This window comes from Ochotona princeps, chromosome 10 (genome assembly GCF_030435755.1).
Source record: "Ochotona princeps isolate mOchPri1 chromosome 10, mOchPri1.hap1, whole genome shotgun sequence".
Classification (NCBI taxonomy): domain Eukaryota; kingdom Metazoa; phylum Chordata; class Mammalia; order Lagomorpha; family Ochotonidae; genus Ochotona; species Ochotona princeps.
The window spans coordinates 60,804,100-60,823,873 of NC_080841.1; the positions used below are offsets into that span (position 1 = coordinate 60,804,100).

At 49.4% G+C, this 19,774-nt stretch overlaps 1 protein-coding gene and 1 pseudogene across 2 annotated transcripts in view; both read right to left on the reverse strand.

The window, feature by feature from the left end:
• Positions 1-19,568, reverse strand: part of PFKFB3 (6-phosphofructo-2-kinase/fructose-2,6-biphosphatase 3) — an 82,304-nt gene extending 62,736 nt beyond the window's left edge. For both annotated transcript variants that reach the window (XM_058669513.1, XM_058669514.1), the window contains exon 1: positions 19,409-19,568. In XM_058669513.1, coding sequence (XP_058525496.1) covers positions 19,409-19,553 — 145 coding nt within the window. In that variant the 5' untranslated portion in view covers positions 19,554-19,568. The remainder of the gene's footprint in view (positions 1-19,408) is intronic.
• Positions 3,332-5,143, reverse strand: LOC101531017 (dnaJ homolog subfamily B member 9-like; annotated as a pseudogene).
• Positions 19,569-19,774: the final 206 nt, after the last annotated feature.

A 19,774-nucleotide genomic window follows, 5' to 3' on the forward strand; every position in this document is an offset into this window, starting at 1 on the left:
ACTGGATTTGCTAGATCTACTTCTTTTACATTGTGATGGCAGAGAAGAATGGACTCCAAGGAGGGTAAGGGTGAATAATTTTTAACATTATTTGACAGACAAAGTGACGGAGAAGTCTGTTCTTGATTTTAAAAGAAATTGTAACCAGGTTCTGCTAGAGATTCAAGGAGATATGCCCTCCGTATACTCTAAAACACTACCTCCCTCCAAGAGATGTTATATATTTGAGAATTTGATAAATGCGGGGGCGGGGGCACAGTGTCTCCCAAAGCACTCTTGTCTTCAGAAAGTAGGAAACTGTTACTAATTGTTAAGGCAAATCCAAGGCCTCAGAGGAGGCAGCCTGCATTACGCACTGTCTAACCAAGTCTGCAATGTCAGACACAGAGCCACCGAGCTGGATCAGACCAGACGACTTCCCACCTGACTTTCCGGATACTCTATCTAGCTATCTAGTCTTGCTGAAATGAATTCCAGTTAAAGCTCCTCCCCCAGTCCTCACCTCTTCCCTTGGGGAGGGGGGTGGGGGGAGAGACTTCTAACTCTGTCTGAAGCAGATGGAAGCACCCAGGGGGACCAGTGTCAGCTCTGAAGGCAAGAAACACTGTATGTGGTAAAGATGGAGGACAGTGAGATCCTGTGATCACATGTGTTAAACTCAAGGTCAGGATTCTTTAAGTCACATTGGGGACAATGCATCAGAATGGTACATTGGGCCTGGCACAGCAGCCTAGCAGTTAAAGTCCTCTCCTCCCAAACACCGGGATCCCATATGGCAGCCAGTTCTAATTCCAGGGCCCCGCTTCCCATCTAGCTCGCTGCTTGTGGCCTGGGAAAGCAACAGAGGACGACCTGAAAACCTTGGGACTCTGCACCCGCGTGGGAGACCCAGAAGAGCTCCTGGCTCCTGGCTTCGGATTGGCTCAGCTGCAGCCGTTGCAGTCACTTGGGGAGTGAACCATCGGACCGAAGATCTTCCTCTGCCTCTCCTCCTCTTTGTATATCTGCCTTTCCAATAAAAAGAAATAAAACTTAAAAAAGAAATGGTACATTACTATAAAGCTGACTGCTGGTGACTTAGGAATAATCCCAGCCCACAATAGCCCTGGTGGACTTCTCACATTTATTAGTGGGTCACCGACAGCTAAACAAGACTGGAGGAACGTTCTACTTCCATGCAGTGTACCAATGCAGAAGCCAGATCCTTTGGCTATGTTATTGTTCACAGAGCAACCCATTCCATGAACACAGATGCACTGCGAAAAGGTGAGGGCTGTAGGAGCCGCTAGAGAAAACTATCTTAGCTTCAGTCCTCCAATACAGGGAAACACCTTAGCTGTCCTGGCTTCCTGAAAACAAAAACTCCTCCATAAAGGCTGCCAGCTGCTTCGCAGCCTCTCTTTGCTACTCCCTGAGGCGGTGCAGCGCCCAGTCTAAGGTCTTGTTTACTGAAGTCTCAGATCCTTGCATGAAAGGGTCACGCGGCCCCGAGTCCTGCTTCCTCCGGTTAAACAACCCCTAGTTCCTCACCAACGCCTCAGGAGACATTCCCTCAGCGCTTAGCTTCTCTCCCCAAATTCGTCTCCGGGCCTAAGGAAGAGCCAGACGGACAATCCCGGGGCGCTGGGGCCTGGCAAGGTTTGTTTGTACGAACATCCTACAGAACAGGACGTCCACAGGCCATGGGCTCGGCACACGCGCTCTGCCAAGCCTTTGGAGTCTCAACACTGTGTGCTCTTGGGCAATCTCCCAAACTGAAGCCTTAGAAAACAAAGAACCCGTCACCGCCTGTTTCTTTCCAGGCGGTTTGCAGGGTCGTCCGTACGCCTCCCAACCCAACGCCGGGGTTTCTGCGAAAACACCTGCCCGACCTATATCCCCTCTGGCGTATTTATAAAGCACAGTCCCTCCCCGTGCTTCTCGGAAAGCACACTGTACCAAGCCCGGGGAGGCGGGGAGCGGACAGCCCAAAGCCTGCAGGGCGCACGGCGGGGGTGCACGGCGGGGGCGCACGGCAGGGGCGCACGGGGTCCACGCCGCGTCCAGGAGCCGCCGCAGCGGCCGCGGGGCAGACTGGGACGGCGCGCGGCGGCACGTGAACGCGGCGTGCCGAGCGGCCCGGGGCCGGACACGGCGCGGCCTGGCCGACGCGTGCGCCGCGCGCCGCAGCCAACCCGCGCGCGAGCACCACCCTCAGGGCCACGCCTCTTCTCGGGGCCACGTCTCTTCCGGCCGCCTGCCAGGAGTCCTCAGCTGACCTCTGCCTGGGACGGTCCGCTGGTGCCAGCCTGGGCGGCTGGGCGGCAGGGTGGCAGGGCGGCAGGGCGGCAGGCTTCCTCACGGAAGGTCCCGCGGGACTGAGCGGGAAGCCGGGTTCAGGGGAACGCCCCAGCGCCCCCCGGGGCGGGCTGCTCTGTCCTCGGCCAGCTTGGGTACCCCGCCTCCCCCGATTCTGACATAACGAAAAGTGTTGACAGTCTGTGTGGATTTTTTCCTTTTACCGTAGAAGCTGTTTTTTTGTTCCTAAAGAAGTTAGTACGCGCCGTTTGAGCAACAGTTGGAAAAAACATACAAGGGCCGGCCGGGATTAAGCCACCGCTTGTGGCGCCATCTGCATCCCCGATGGAGATGCATACAACACCTGCTGCATACACTTGGAACTTATCAATTCCAAGACCTCAAGTGGCTTCTTAGCAAATAGACTCCACACACTCTGTTTCTGTTAAACCTTAAGTGTATTCAGGAATAGAAATAGGAATTTAAAATTAGAGATCATTCCAGATTGCATTTTGATGGAATGGGGTGTTTTGAGACTTGCCACACCCTCCTGGTCCATGTCCATGTCCATTTCCTTTGGGAAGCTATCGCTGATGCAGACCAAGTGGTCATCTAAGTGCTTTGAAGCTGTTTTGTAGACCATGAAAACTTAGATTAGAAAAGAGTTCACCTTTTAAAACTGATTGATAATTAGAAAGGCAGAGTAACAGAGAGAGGAGACAGATCTTCCATCCACTGGTTCACGTCCACCAATGAGCCAGGCTGAATTCAGGAGCCCAGAACTCCATTTGGGACTCTAATTAGAGTGGCAGGGGCTCAATTACCTGGGTCACTGGCTACTGCTTTCCAAGGCACATTAGCAGAAAGCTGGATTGGAAACAGAACAGCCCATGACTCAATCCAGCACCAATTTTGTTCATCTTCACAGGTGGCGGGGGATAACTCCTCGGCATTCTTTCTGGCTTTGGGGCCCTCAGATGTAAAAGTTGGATTAGTCATGATCTTTGGTTCATCTCAAGCTGTCATCGTCCTCCCACGTATTTGTTTATTTTTTTTAGCAGGTTGTAAATATTATATTTCTCCCACACACAATATTGTATGTGACATTTACTAGTTTTAATATGTATCCATAGGATTAATACTCAAATGGAATACAATGTGGAAAGTGCAGAACTAAAGAAATAAGTCTATTTGAAAACAGAAGCACACATTTTTTAGGATTTAAAAACATTGCACATAATAAGGTCGCACAGAAATTACTGGCTGGTTTTACGAACAGAATGAGGTATTAGTCAATCTCTAGATAAAGGTAAGTGCAAAGTAGAGGAACTACGCACATACACACACCAAAAAAAAAAAAACACATAAATTCAAATTAAGACCTAGAATACCAACAACTAAGAAATGCGAAAAGGTGTACAAGTAGCCATGGTTTCAACATTATCAAGTCATTAGCCAGGGACCAAACATGTAACAATCTCTTGGCAATATTTCTTAAGTTTGCAACTTTTTTAGCCTAAGTGACTATGAGCGATACAATCCTTTACTTCACCTCAGTTCAGCTGTAGAAATGCATGGTTCTGTGGTAATTAACAAATCATCCCTTTCCAAAGCTTTCACTGGCAATTAACCAAGATACTGCTCTCCTTTGCTGACTTAATTATATAGTTCTATGTATATTTAGCAACTCAAGTCACAGATGCTACAGAGCATGCAATTTTAAATTAGAGAAGGTTTCACTGCAAAAATCACTCAAGTTCACACAATTTAAATGTACAGTAACTCTGAAAGTTTAAACTGTAAGTGTGTAATCAGGCAAACTCGAAGATTGCTTTTTGGAGGGGGAGTAATAAAACTGGCTACATTAATCAGCCCAAAAGCATGTAGGGAAAAAGGACCCCAGGCAGGCTTTATCTTTTTAGAAAGACACTTTCCCAATCAATAAAATAATTATACTTTTTTCCTACTGCTCAATGTTTGTCAATAATAATCTAAATGTATTTAACTGCTATATCAAATTGCTTAAATTAAGTGAAGTCATGCACCCGTCATGTACACAGTTCACAGAAAATTGTTTAGCCTCAAAGATACAGAGGAAGAGTCAACTAGCTGAATTTGACAAAACCCAAAGAACAAACTACTGTCCAGAATAGTCCGTGTACGTAGTGACCATGGTTCCTCTTCGCTGCGTGACAGTCCTGCAGTGCTTGCTGGATCCATGGAACCGATCCTGTCTGTACTGTGTGCCGATTGGGGCCATCAAAGCCACTGAAAGAAAGCATCTCTCCATGTCTTCAAACATGTCATCAAACAGTCCACCTCCAAAAGAAAAGTCCTGGAAATGATGTCTCTGTCCCCTGGAGCCATCCTGATGGGCCTGGAAATGCTTCTCAAAATGCTTCTTGGAGTGAGTATTTTGGCTTTGACCAAAGAAGCTAAAGTCTTTAAATAAGTCATCAAAATTGAAATTAAATGACTGCTCAAAAGGACTTCCATTTCCTCTCTGTCCTTTGCCGGTAGTAAAAGCACTGTGCCCAAGTGCGTCATACTCTGCTCGCCTCTCAGCATCTGAGAGCGTCTCATAGGTTGATTCTCTTTAGCTGAGAGACCTCACAGATGCATTTACCTTCTGCAATCTGAATTTTGCTTCCGTATCGGAGCTCTTATTTTTGTCTGGGTGATATTTCATGGCCAATTTGTGAAAGGCCTTCTTGATTTGGCGCTCGGATGCTGATTTTGGCACCCCTAAGATGTCATAGTAGCTTTTGGAGGCCAGAATTAGTTCTGTTACCATCAAAATGCAGATGGCAAAGACGGAAACTGACTGGGGCGTAGCCATTTCTGATATCCCACACCCTCTGACGGCGATTCCCGGGGGCCCGGTCCCTCCCGGAGCTGGCAAGCGCCTGCCCCTGTGCCGCTGGCCCTCGGACCTCGCGTCTCTCCGAGCCTCCGCGGCAGCGTCCTCCCGGCTCCCGCTCCCTGTTGGCGCCCATGTATTTGTTTAAACAACCTAACAGATGATTATCAGTTCATCTGACAACTGACATCCAAATTACTTACATTAGTTTCCTCTACCTATATGTTCCCCAGATCCCTGTTGCTGCCCCCTCCAAATGGAAGTAACCATTACCGCGAATCTGGGTAAAAAAAAAGTTACATATTATTTCTAAAAAGAATGTTGATTAGTTTTATTTGTTTCGATCTTCAAAAAACAAAAATATATTACTATATCTAAGGTTTTGGGGTCACTGAATAGACAGGTGACTTCCTACTTGAATGTGGCTCATCTAGACTGCTGTAGGATACTGGCTTGTGTAACTAACATTTATTTTCCACTCGAACAGCATTTGGGTTGCTTCAAGGTTTGGTGGGATTTATGTATGTATTTATTTGTTTGTTTATTTATTTATTGAACAGCGGGGTGGGGTGGGAAGAGAGCAAAAGAAAGAGGAAAGACAGGAATCGCCCTCTGACAGAACATTCCAAATGCCTGCAACCGGCTAGAGCTGGACCAGGCAGAAGCCAAGAGCTGGGAACTCAATCTGGGTCTCCCACATGGGTGATACAAACCCAAAACTTTGACATATCACCATCCACCTTCTAGGATATACATTAGCAGGAATGCTGAAATTCCAGCAGATCCAGGATTCCAACCCAGGCACCCCAATATGGGATGCAGATGTTCAAAGCAGTGTCTTTAACTGTGGGGCCAAACACCTGCCACAGAGGTTCTTCTGTTGGAGTGTTGCTATGGACACGACTTTACAAACCTTCCTCTCGGTGATACACCTAGGAATAGTGCTACTGGTTTCTAGGCTTTGTGAATATCAGCTTTACAAAATGAATTGTCTCGAAGCCACTTGCAGCAATGTAAACTACCAACATTGTTCCAGGGACCCTTCTGAGCCACATCCTCTCCAACACTGCAAACTACCAGACTTCAGTTCTACCAGCCAAAACAGGTAAGTGTCTCTCATGGTCCACATTTTATTCATCAGTAAAGAGGCTGAGTTTCCTTAGTTGCTTGTTTTTCCCACTGCCTGATTTTTTAAATCTCTTAGTCATTCAGTTATTTTCAATAAAAACCAGAAAGAATACAACTATGGAAAACAAAAGGGCCATTTCCTTTGTTGAGGAAAGTTGGTTCTTCCTTAACAAGGCTAAGGATTTATGGTACACCATGTACACCATGTACTGTGGAGTGGTATTCATGCCAAAGGCAATTTATAAAAGATTTGCAAAGCTAACTAAGAAGTCAATTTCCTGTAAAGCAGTAATGACAACTTGACCTTTTCCTTCGGGCAAACAACTTGAAAGAAAAAAGCTTTGATCTGATCTAGGATTTGAGCAGTCATTCTCCATTTCTGTCTAGGCCATTGGAATGATGGGGACACAGGAAAGACAATAGCAAATACAATTCTTGCGAAAGTGCATGCTGGCTTACTTTCATTATAAACGGATGACCGTTGAGTTTTAGATGTTTTCACAAAGAAAGCAAGCAATTTGAAGATTGATTCCTTGGCTTTTATTATGAGGGAACAATTTGATGATTAAATTCTTTTGACTTTCCAATAAATATGTTTGGCAAAACCCGCTCTGAGGAACATCTTCCCCGGCTGGACTTGTACTGAAGCTGGTTAAGTCACAGCCCATGACACCTATATCTGATATGAGCAACAGTTCGACTCCCGCCGGTTCAGCTTCCAATCTAGCTCCCTGCTAATGTGCCTGGGAAGGCAGTAGAAGATGGCCTGTGCTTGGGTTCCCTGCCTCCATACGGAAGACCTGGATGGGGTTCCAGGCTCCTGGCTTCAAGTGAAACAGCAGATGGAAAAGCAACCTCTTTTGCTCTCACCTATTCTCTCTCCTTCCTTCTCTCTGTTATTCTGCTTTTCAAAGAAATAAACAAACCTTTAAAAAGCAAATCACCCATACTTTCAAATCTCTAGTTCAGGACCATGAGTAACTTGGAATTTCTCCTTTTGTCATCCAAATGTGAATGAGGTTTAGAACCTGTTTCTCTAAGATAAAGCCATCTAGCACAAGGGTGAGCTTGTGTGCGACCAATCATCCTGGTTATCCTGGGCTAGCAGGTGACCTTTGCTGTTACAAGCAGGATGTTCAGGATGTAGAGGCTAAGCCTGCAGGTAGCTGCACTGAGCCCCTTTCTCTAGGAAGCCTTCTTGGAGTGGCCACCCCCATCACAATGGAGACCTGTTCAGTGTATGGAAATGGATGGAAAAGACAAAAATTCAACTGACAACTGGCTGCTACTAGCAGAACCACTGGATATGTAAAACCTAGTAAATATCTTCCTCCCAGCCTGGAGGGTAGCAGTGGCCATAAGTAAACCACATAGAACTTCTATAGGAATTCTTTATGTGTAACACTAATCATCATTCCTTTTATTTTTAAAGGTTTTTTTTTAAAGTAAAGTCTTTTTAAAAAATTCTTACTCTGTTGTTTTCATTGATTGAGGGTGTCACAGTACCAGGCACCAGCCCAGAAGACAGTTTCTTCTTCAAAGAAATGTTTCTGGTATCTGGCCCAGAGCATGATGCATCTTTCTGGAAGGCTATATTCTCTGCTATGCAATCCTTCTGAACTGAGGACAGAAGCTACTCAGGGAAGGCAGGGCCACTCCTCAGTTGCAGCCGCACTTAGCCGGTTGCACTCCACTGCCTTAACTATCAACAGGAATCAGTGTTCTCTTACCCTACAGATCAGAGAGGAGGCGGCTGTAGGAGTTAGCCATGATTCACGCTTTCTCTCACTCTACAGCTACTCCACCAACAAGCTCTACTGTCTCCCACATATACTTGGAATCCAACCACCTTCAACACCCTCCTCTGCACACGCCAGATTTAAGCCATCATAGCACTCACCTGCATAATGTCCACGGCCTCCCACCAGGTCCTTACTCCATCCCCGTCACCTACAATCTCCACAGAACTACCACCTACTAGAAATATATCTAATGCCATCAACTTCATGCATGTTACACTTCCCTGAGATCCTCCAAGAGCTTTTGCATCTTACTCCAGGGGACACAGCCTTACCATGGCAATCCACATTGGCCTATGCAACCAGCCCACTACTATCAAGAATCCAACCATCTGCTCCCACATGCACTCCACGGCGGCTATGCAGGTTCCACCACTGCTCAGCCTTCTCAGGCGCACAGCGTTTGTCCCAGACCTGTGCACCTGGCAGTGACCACTCTATTTACACCCACATTACAGGCACTGGACATACGCTGTATTCGTTTAGTTATCTCCTTATTGTCTGCCTTGTCCCTGGTAGGATGTAAGCTCCAGAGGCAGGTTCCTGTCTGCAAAGTTCACTGCTGCATCCTCAGCACTTAGGTGCACAGCCTGTTTACCAGGTGCTCTGTGGACATATGCCACATGACTGAAGGGCTGGTGCAGGTGACATCAGTGACACCAGGAGTAACGGTAGGCACCAGCAGGAAAGGGCAGCCTGCCTGGCTTCCAACCATGTTTCTTATTTCCTTTACTAAATTTTCCCAGTACCGGATCTATTCCCCTCCCTTTATAGTTGTGCCAAAGCATTCCTTTTGTGAATGTGCCAGAGAAACTTGGCCCTAGAAAATGGTTGGTTATTGTGGTACCACCCACTCTCCCAGCTGGTTCCACTGCCTGTCCCCACAGCTTCCAATGCTCAGAAAGCCCCCAGAGATGCTCAGATGGTCCATCCAATAGCTGGCCAGTGAAGGCTCCCCAGGAAGACCACCCAGATCTTGTCACAGGACCTAAAGCACACCCAGAACCCTAGCTGCAGGACAGCTTGAAGAGGTTGGCATGTGGTTCGCCAGCTTCTGCAGTACTAGCTACTCTACCCTACAGCAAGTGATTTCAAAACTTTAGCAGCCTTGCAATCAATCTGCTGGAACGTGATCAGAATCTTTTACATTGAAATGGAAGAGACAAAAATGTACTAGTCATTCTAACCGTGTGGCGAAGAGCCTCCAGAGTATGTATGGTTTAGTCCTCCAGCAAAACGATGCCTCTGTCCTCATGGCTTTAAGTAGGCACCTGGCTGCCCCCACGGTCACTCAATCACCTGAGGCCAGTGTCTCCCTAGATTTTGCCTGCACCAAACAGGCCTTTCAGGCCCAGCACAGACTTTGCTGCCTCTTCCTATTGCCAAACCCATGCTTTCCTTGAGAGACCTCCTCAACTTCCGTCCAGCACCCACAGGTTGATTAGACCTCTGCCCACCTATGTGACTGGACAAGCCTCCAGGGTAACATAAGCAACTTCTCAGAGGAGGTCTCCAAATAGTTGCCAGTCAGCATCTCAAGGTATCCAGCACCAACACAGTGCCATTCAAGGAAGCCGCACAGGTGTCACCCAGGAGCACCAGCAATACCACCAGTGTCCCTGTACATCAGGGAATGACAGCCAGACAGAGCCAGGGGCCCCTACCTCCGGAAAATCTGCTGGTTGCTCATGCAGCCAAGGGAAGGGGCACAGGTGGCCCTGGACCCATGTGAAAGGCCTGCCTGGAATCTGATGCTCCCGGCTTCAGCCTAGCCAGTCCCAGCCACTGCAGTTATTTGAGGAGTGAACCTGTGGATGGAAGATCTCTCTCATCCTCTCTCTCTTTGACTCTGCTTTTCAGATAAATACAAAATCAACCTTCAAAACAAAACAAACACATAGACCCGTCAGATGTGTTGGCTCCCTGTCGTTTCAGGACTTCCATCTGGAGTGACACCTAGGGAGGCTGCTTGTAGAAGTGGCAGGAAAATGAAACCCCTATTCTCTTCTGATGTCCTGTGGCTGCCCTACCCAGAGCATGGGATGTCCCTGTGGTGCCAGGAGTGCCAGGGCCCATTGCTCTGACCCTGTACAAGAATCACCCAAGAACTGTGTGTCTGTGGGGCCCTGAACAGGGCAATGGCGCTCCACAGATGAAAGCTGCTTCTCCTCTGTCAGCTGTTACTGATGCCGCCTCCTTCTCTGCCCTCCTCATGCAGGAACGAGTCTTCCCCAGGCCATGACATCATGCACCAGCCTCTTCTGCCTTTTCCAAGTTGTCTATGATCTTTATTTAAAACAAAATAAGGGCCACAGAGACGCAGGGTTCCACACCAGCCCTGAGCATGGGGTGATGTGCAGCCACGGTGCCTCGACCCCAGCACTGCTGCCCCTCTCCCAGACTCACAGGCCTCAAGTCAAAGCTGGCGGAGCACAGAGACCAAAGCACGTGGAGCCATGGCCCCTTTACGGCCCCTTCACGGGCCATACATGAAGCTCGGAGAGAGATGCAGGCAGACGCCAGGCCAGCGAGCACACCACAGCGGTACAGACACATTTCCTTCTGCCAGGGCCAGCACTGTGATGCGGGTAGGTAAGAGGCCATTTGCAGACACCAGGATCTCCTCTCACAGGACTGGTTCCAGTCCCAGCTGCTCTGCCTTTTCTCTAGCTTCCTGCTGATGCACCTGGGAAGGCAGCAGATCATGACCCAAGTGCTTGGGCCCTGCCACCATGTGGGAAATCCAGACATTCCTCCAGTCCTGGCTGTTGTGGCCTTTTGGTAAGTGAACAAGCAAATGGAAAACATCTTTCTCCTTCCCTCTACCTCTCTTTCTATTTGGTGTTCTGCTTTTCAAGTAAATTTTTAATTTGTTAAATTTCCTTTGCCTTAGGGGTCAGCGCGTGGCCTAGTGGCCAAAGTCCTCGCCATGAATGCGCCAGGATCCCATATGGGCACCGGTTCTAATCCTGGCAGCCCCACTTCCCATCCAGCTCCCTGTTTGTGGCCTGGGAAAGCAGTCAAGGATGGCCCAAAGCACTGGGACCCTGCACCTGCATGGGAGACCTGGAAGTGGCTCCGGGCTCTTGACTTTGGATTGGCTAAGATCCAACCATTGTGGTCACTTGGGGAGTGAACCATTGGATGGAACATCTTCCTCTCTGTCTCTCCTCCTCTCTGTATATCTGTGGAGAGCGGGACTATGCCCCAAGATGGCGCTTGTTATTGTCTTCTCACGGCACAAAGGCAGTAAACAAGTTTTAGGAAGTTGTAGAGGATTGGTTCAAGGTCTCATGCAGTCTGCATGGTGTGCGCGTGATCAGAGTTGTGATTGGTGTGTGTGTGCGTGATCAAGGCTGTGATTGGTGTGTTTGACGCGTGGCCAAGCAGCCCTGTTGCAATTGGCTGTTGATAGGGTTTTAACCTAAGTTTGAGAGAGAACAAAGGAGAGAAGAAGAACAAAGAGGAGGAGGAGGAGGAGGAGGAGGAGGAGGAGGAGGAGGAGTAGTAGTAGAAGAGGAAGCCTGTAAATATGCTGTAGTTACTGCCCTTCTGTATTATACTTGGATTTCTTGGTTTGTTATGTTATGTAATTAGTTTGTCCTTCAATAAATCCTCACAAGAGCAAGCACCTGTGTCGGAGCTTCACTCGCTGGACGAGGGACCCCGTTATATATCTGCCTTTCTAATAAAAATAAATAAATCTTAAAAAAAAATCCCTTTGCCTCCTACAACTGCCTTAGCCATAACACTTAGGAAGCAAGAGGCACCAAAGATATGACCAGAGTCTGAGTAACTAGGAAGCATCTTAGAGTCTGAGCTGAAGGGAACTTAGCTCACTCAACAAACATGTAAACAGAGCTCAAGTGATCTTAAGCGACTTCACTGAGATGACCCAACCAGGGTCTGACACAGGCGGACCTGTTAGGATCTGGCTTCCCAGCTCCCAGGTCACTGTTGTCACCCTGATACCACGGCACCTTCATACACATTTGCTTCAGTCCCGGAATAGGTGCATCCGGCACTCCCCAGGGCTTCCTGAAGGCTCCCAGGTCACAGCCTGCCTGGGCAACACCAGAAGCTCCTGATGAGCACATACTTACGGACTGTCTGGTCGGTCTCTGAACATGACCTCAGCCCATGGAATCAGAAAGGGGTCTCTCCATCACACAGGAGCTCCTGTGTTGGAGGCCTGGGAGCAGGTAGATGTTGTTTAAAAACAAAACAAAACAAAACCCTGAAGTTCATATAACCTCAGACTACAACTCCTACACAACAGCAGGCAAGTGCGCTGGAAGCCGGGAGGGGGCACCTGGTCCACTGCTTGCCCCTCCCCCTGCCTTTCCTGGGCTGCTCCTGTGACTTCTGTGACGTCTCCTTCCGTTCATTTTATCTAGTCTTATCGGCACACAAATGCCAGGAAGACACAGTGTGAACAGCTTTCCAGCCTCCAGCGGCATCAGTGGCAGAGGCCGAGGCCCAGGCCATAGGAAGGATGCTAAGTGTCTGCATTTGGTGCTAGAACAGACAGGAGGACGCTGGCCAGGCCCTGGGAAGTCCCAGTGACCCAGAAGCAGAAACTCAAACTCAGAGTTCACAGCAGGAATAAAAGAATGTGGTGTACACCTGGGAATCCTCCGGGCCCTCTCTGTGGAGCAGAGGATATAGCTGCTGCTGCTGGCAACAACCATAGCTCACAAGGGAACCAATCTGAGTCCTGGCTGCTCCATTTCTAATCTTACTCCCTACTAACGTGCCTGGGAAATCAGTAGAAGATGGCCAAGGGCTTGGAGTCTGGCAATGCTTTCCTGGCTCTGTTCTCCAGCCTGGACAAGTCTTGGCTGTTGTAGCCATTTGGGCATTGAAGCAATAATGGAACCTCTCTTTCTCCTTCTATCTCTCTTTCTTCTTCTGTCTTCTACCTTTCAAATAAACAGAAATCTCTTTTTAAAAAATTCAGAATTCCTGGAGCCAGCACAATGGCATAAACACTAATCCCCTGCCTGCAGCGCTGACATCCTGGATGAGTGCCGGTTCGTGTCCCAGTTGCTCCACTTCCAATCCAGCTCCCTGCTTATGACACAGGAAAGCAGCAGAGGATGGCCCAGAGCCTTGGGCCCCTCCTGCCATGTGGGAGACCTAAAAGAAGCTCCAGGCTCCTGGCTTCTACTCAGTGGTCATTTCAGACATTTAGAAAATCAATCATCAGATGGAAGACCTCACTCTGTGTCTCTCCATCTCTGTGAAATTCTGCTTTTCAAACAAAAAAATTTCTAAAGTTATTTTTTTTAAACTTATCACTTATGAGGTTTTGTGAGGCATTGAAGAAACCCTACCTGGATGGGCCCGCCTTCCCAGGTCTAAATTAATCATGTAGACCCAGCTCACACTTGGAGTCCCAGGTTTTTCTGTTAGAACTTGATATTTCCAAAGAACATCAAAATAGCGGCAAAGTTAAACATCAGAAACATTTCTTTTCCTTTCATTTGTAATGTGTATTGTCTTTAAAATTATACAAGGGGGGTAGATAACCATCACCCTGTATAATTTTTTTTAAAGTTTTATTTGTTTTTATTGAAAAAGCAGATTTCAAAGACAGTATATAATAGAAAGATTTTAAGTTTGCTGATTCACTCCACAACTGGCCATTATGGCTGGAGCTGAACCAATCCAAAGCCAGGATCCTGGAGCTTCTTCTGGGTCTCCCACATAGGTGCAGGGTCCCAAGGCTTTGGACCATCCTCGATTGCTTTCCCATGCCACAAGCGGGGAGCAGGATGGGAAGCAGAACAGCCAGGACCTGAACCGGCACCCATATGGCATCCTGGCACATGCAAGGCAAGGATTTAGCCACAGAGCCATCGCTCCAGGCCTACTTCTAACAATCTTTTATTTATTTATTTATTTTAAAAATATTTATTTTATTTTCATTACAAAGTCAGATATACAGAGAGGAGGAGAGACAGAGAGGAAGATATTCCAGCTGATGATTCACTCCCCAAGTGAGTGCAACGGCCGGTGCTGTGCCAACCCAAAGCCAGGATCCTGGAGCTCTTCCAGGTCTCCCACACAGGTGCAGGGTCTCAGTGCTTTGGGCCGTCCTCCGCTGCCCTCCCAGGCCAAAAACAGGGAGCCAGATGGGAATTGGAGCTGCCGGGACTAGAATCGGCACCCATATGGGATCCTGGTGCGTTCAAGGCGAGGACTTTAGCCGTTAGGCCACGGCACCGGGCCCTACTTCTAACAATCTTAATTCGGCTCTGTAACTGCCCATGCACAAAGAAAATGGGAATTTTCACAGACTAACCAAGGACAAGAATTTACAAATCACTTGCTACCACCAGACCCCTAACACAAACAGCTTACAAAGCAGGAAATATTCTGAGAACTGATGAGTGATAAATTACCCAGGCTGTGAGGCAAGACCTGCCGTGCATACAGAGTAGATGGGAAGGGCGTTAGAGACAACCTGGACTTAGACAAGATCCCCCAGGAACAATCAGAAGCTTGCCTGAATGCACGATGTTTCTGTGTGTGTGTGTGTGTGTGTAAGAGAGACAGAGATAGAATAAGACATGATACGCACTTGGGAAAGGGGTGAAGGGCTTAAACAGAGAAGAAACAAGTGAAATAGCACACATAGTAGGGCTCCTGGGCAGCAGTGGCAGAGAAATAGGATCACACCTGACCACAGCAAAAAAACGCATCATAAGAAGTAATTCCCTAAGCCCTGTAAGTCTTCCTTCTTTTATTTTTCAAATGGAAATAAAACCAGGTATAGCCGACGTGTGAGAATAGAGAGACTTGCGAAGCATTCAGAAGGTGTCCAGTATATGAGTGGTCTGTAGGGGGCAGAGAGAGGTCAAGATGCCTCTCGGGACACCCACATCCCTTCTGAGGCTCTAAGGGTCAAGCCCCAGCTCCACTTCTGCTCTAGCTTCCTGCTAATACGCACCCGAGGAGGCAGCTGGTCATGGCTCCAGTAGCTAGAGCCCTGCCACCCACACAGGAGACGCAGGATGAGTTTCCCCCAGCTGTAGCTGTGGCAGGCATTTGGGGAATGAACCAGAATACATGAACTTGTCCTCTGTCTACCTCATCTCTCTCCCTCTCCTGTTACCTTGTCTTCAAATAAAAAATAAATAAAAATGAGGGCCCAGCACAGTAGCTCAGCGCTGGTCTTTGCCTTGCATGCATCAGGATCCCATATGGGCGCCGGTTCTAATCCTGGCAGCCCTCCTTCCCATCCAGCTCCTTGCTTGTGACCTGGAAAAGCAGTTGAGGATGGCCCAAAGCCTTGGGACCCTGCACCCGTGTGGGAGACCTGGAAGAGGCTCCTGGCTTCGGATTGGCTCAGCTCCAGCCTGTGTGGCCACTTGGGGAGTGAATCATTGGATGGAACATCTTCCTCTCTTTCTCTTCTCCTCTCTGTATATCCGCCTAATAAAAATAAATAAATCTTTAAAACGCATAAACACAAATGTTTACAGACTGTTGCTTGTGAATACAGCTCTCAGCTGCTACCCCCATCCCTCCTGAAGGTGAGGACTCACGCTGGGACACAGCAGACTGTTGTCAGGAGATCATCCTATAGCACCTTGGGAACTTAGCTAAGACTTCAGGCTCCAAGCAGAGCCACACTCACACCTCCAGAGAGAAACTGTGATCTAATCCATTTTTAAAAATCACTTATTTTTATTTGAAAACCAGTTATAGGGAGAAGGACAGAGAGAGATCGTCCATCTGCTGGTCTCCAAATGACTGCAACAGCCACAGCTGAGACTATCCAAAGCCAGGAGCCAGCATCTTCCTACTCTCCCAGGCTGGAGCAGGGTCCCAAGGCTTTGGCTCATCCTTCTGCTGCCTTCCTAGTCCATAAGCAGGGAGCTGGATTGGTAGTGGAGCAGCCAGGACACGTACTGGCACCCATGGGGGATGCTGGCACTACAAATGGAGAACTAACCAGCAGAGCCACTGTGCCAGTCCTATCTATCCTATTTTGCGGGGGGCAAAGTACTTGCAGCAAAACTCGGCCTCCCTCCACAGAAACTGCCTTGACTCTTTAGATTTCGCTGAAGCCTTTTCCGCTCCTTTTGCTTCTGAAAAAATTCTCTTATGTCTCACGTGAGGTTAACCTCTCCTTATCTCAAGAACTAACTTCTTTGACCTACTTCCTCTGGTGGCTGAGCCAAGGCAGCCCTTCCTCCCTCCGCAGCCATGGTCGTCCTGGAGACCAAACAGGAAGAGACATGAGCACTGTGAACACCAAACACAATGCTTGCATCATCCTTCTCCCCGTCAGTGGCCCAGAAAAACATCATCACCTGGTGCTCGAACCTCACACTGAGCAAAGGGAGACCCGGCTCAGTTCGAGCCACCTTCGCTCCTTCCAACCCCACTACAGGACTTCTGCCAGATATGTACCAGCTCACATGGGCCACATGGGGATGGATGGAGGAATAGCCAGGTCTAGGTCACTCTGGCTCAGTTCTAGCCCCCAGTATGACATTACCCTACAACAGCCGGTTGATGGTCCATCCCACCAAGCACTGCTGTGTCTACTCTTCCAATTTTCCTCTCCCTGGCTCTTGTTGGAGAGTCCAGGAGGTGAGCTCCCGGGGAAGGACCCCAGAGCCGTCTGTTCACAGTGAATATTCTTTCTGAGAATGACTGGGACACATGACTTAGAGCCACTCAATGATGCCCTAACAAAATACAGTAGCTATTAAATGAGTCCCTCTCACATGCAAGGCACAGGACCAGCACCTCAGATCTCGGGCTGGTTATCTGTTTTCCTATTAGACCCACTCTCCATGCAATGTTGCATCCCAGCAGATGGATGTGCATGTGCAACACCATCAGACTCCTGGCCCTCTGCTGTCAATACCATGACTCCACAGAGAAGGAGGAGTGAGGTGTGGGTGTGACATCTTCCCACTTCCTCTCCTTGGGCTGCCCATTGCGTGCACAACCCAGGCGAAACCACAGCCCTTTTCAGGCATCAGTAATTGCTTTGCCTCTGGACATTTTGCCCAGAGTACTGCATTACCCCTTCTGGTCTTTCATAAATATTTATTTATTTTTATTGGAAAGGCAGATTTATGAGAGGGGGGAAGATTTTCAATCAGTTCGTTCACTCCCCAATGGCTACAGCAACCAGAGCTGAGCTGATCTAAAGCCAAGAGCCAATAGCCTCTTTCGGGTCTCCCACATGGGTGTCAGGTCAAAAGGCTTGGGCCATCCTCCACTGCTTTCCCAAGTCAGAGGCAGGGAGCTGGATGGGAAGCAGGCCGCAGAAAAAGAACCAACACCCATATGGGATGCTGACATGACAGGCAAAGGACTAGCCTGCCAGGCCGCTGCTCCACATCCCACACCCCACCTTTCTGGTGCTTCTATACCTTACCAAAAACTAACAGCTCCTTCTTGAAACTCTTCTCTACTTGCCTGTGACTTTAAACACCATCTCCTGCCAGGCACTGGAAGAACTTATCCCAGAGCTTTACACCTGTCAAGACTTGGAGACACTGCAACGGAAAGGGCCCTTCCAGGCTTCCCAGACCATGGAAGACATCTTCTCCACTTGGCTTTGCTAGATTTAAGAAGAGGGCAGCAATCTTTTCATTTCTTGTCTTTTCAAATTAGTTTTCAAAGAGCTGATTCATCCAGATGGTTCAAAAGCAACAACTACAGACGTAAATTTCCACTGCCATCTCTCCAGCTCAGAGCAGTGGAAGCTAGGGCTGGAAGGAGGCGGGCACTCCTCCTATTCAGCAGGGCACCTCCAGGCAGCTCCCCTGGCTGGGTCACTGTGACCTGAACCACGCCCTGGTTCCCCATAATTCCCACTCTCCAGGTTCACAACTCATCAAATGGGGAAGCTCTGTCTTAGACTTCAGACCTGCCTGAGTCCACATGCTGGCTCACATCAAAGCTGCATGAAAATCCAGGTACAAGTTACCCCAAGGAGGAACAACTTCTCACGCACTGGTACCTTCAGGAAGTCGTATCCACAGACTGGGAGGAAAACACTTCCCTTTTGGTGCAGAATGTTCTTCAGATAATGACAACAAAACCAAAGTTTGAACTGGTTGCCAGCTTGCAAGTGTTGCCACTGGCAAAATCAAATAATGTACTGAAATGTCCCATCGTAAAGCAAAATCCTCAAGTGCGATCATGATAATAATTTAGCTGTCCAGTTATTTATTGCCTTGCTGCATGGGCCATTACAGAGATGTCTTCGCCTTCTAGGAGTCTAATGCAAGCACACACGCAGGCACGATCAGCGCTCACACTGCCCTTAATGAGATGAGGTAAGGGCCCAGGCAGCACGGTGGCCACATTATACATGGAATGATGGAGGCATTGAAAATGGGCAGCGTGAGACCAACAGCATCTGCTGAGCATGGTCTGCAGGGTCACCTTCCTTCTGGCCACTCCTCCCCATTTTCGCACCCCTGAAATGCAGAGGATGTCAGTCAGCACCCTTCACAGCCAGAGGTCCATCCAGCCTCCAGGCACGGAGCACCTTAACCTTGACAACTCAAGAAGGGACGCAGCAGAGAGGCAGGTAGACCCAGGACCTGCAGAGCCGAGCTTCCCCTCCCAACAGTGTACCCAGGCTGGTTGGGGGAGACTCCGGTCCTGAGCGACAAGGAGACACTGGAGCCCAAGTTGCTCTCAACACGCAGGAGTCAGCTCTAGTTTGGAAAGTAAAATCCAGTTCCTTACTTGAGCGGCTTCTCACTTCTCTCCCTGGGCTTTGATATCTGCAACATACCCGCAGCGACTCCCTTCCCCAGGGGTCGGGGTTGGCCCCTTAGATATATTCCTGCACACCAGGTGCAGAGGCGTCATGGTGAACCACCCCCGACAACGCAGAGGCAGGAGTCCCGACCTACCAAGGCGCCACGCCCACCCATTCTCCGCAGAACTCACACAGCAGCCCTCATTCCCTTGCTCCTTCCAAGGAAGGATACGAGCTCGGATGATGACATAATTTTTCAGGTGTCAGGGGGCCCAATCTCAGCAGCCCCACGGTTCCCGACCCGCCGCGAGAACCCGAGATCTCCCTGCCCCGAGGTCGATTCGTGTGTTGGATTCGGGGGTCCGCTGCTGAGAGTGCCACGCCCGCGCTCTCCATCATCCACCGCCACCGCCGCTGCACAGGCTGCGCCCACGGGCTGCGCACCGGCGGCACCTCTCGGCACCCATCCCGGCCTACTCGCAGCCCCGAGCACCGGGGTTTCCGCACCTGAGGGAGGACCCGAGCCCACCGCTGCGCCCACGGGCCTCCCCGCGGGTCCCGCGGGCAGAGCGCAGGGCGGTCTCGGCGGAATCCTACCTTTCCTGAAGGGCATCGTGCTGGAGGCGTTCCGCTCCGTTGGGCTGGCCCGCGCGACACCCAGGGAGCACGACGTCCAAGCGGCAGCCCCGGGATTCGGGGCGCCTGCGGGAGAAGGGGCCGGGGAGGGAGGGGAAAAGGACATATTTGGTCAAAAACCGGCGCGTCACTGCGAGGAGGAGGCCCGTGGCGAAGTCGGAAGCGCGGGAGCCGCGTCACCCGTGCGCTCGGGGCTGCGGGGCGAGGCCGGGGTGCGGGGCCCCGCCCAGGCCGCCTGGGCCCGCCCTGCCTTGCACTGCGGGGGTCGCCCGGAGTTGCCTGAGGCCTTGGAAGAAGCCCTGAGGTAAAAGAAAAACTGCGAGCTTC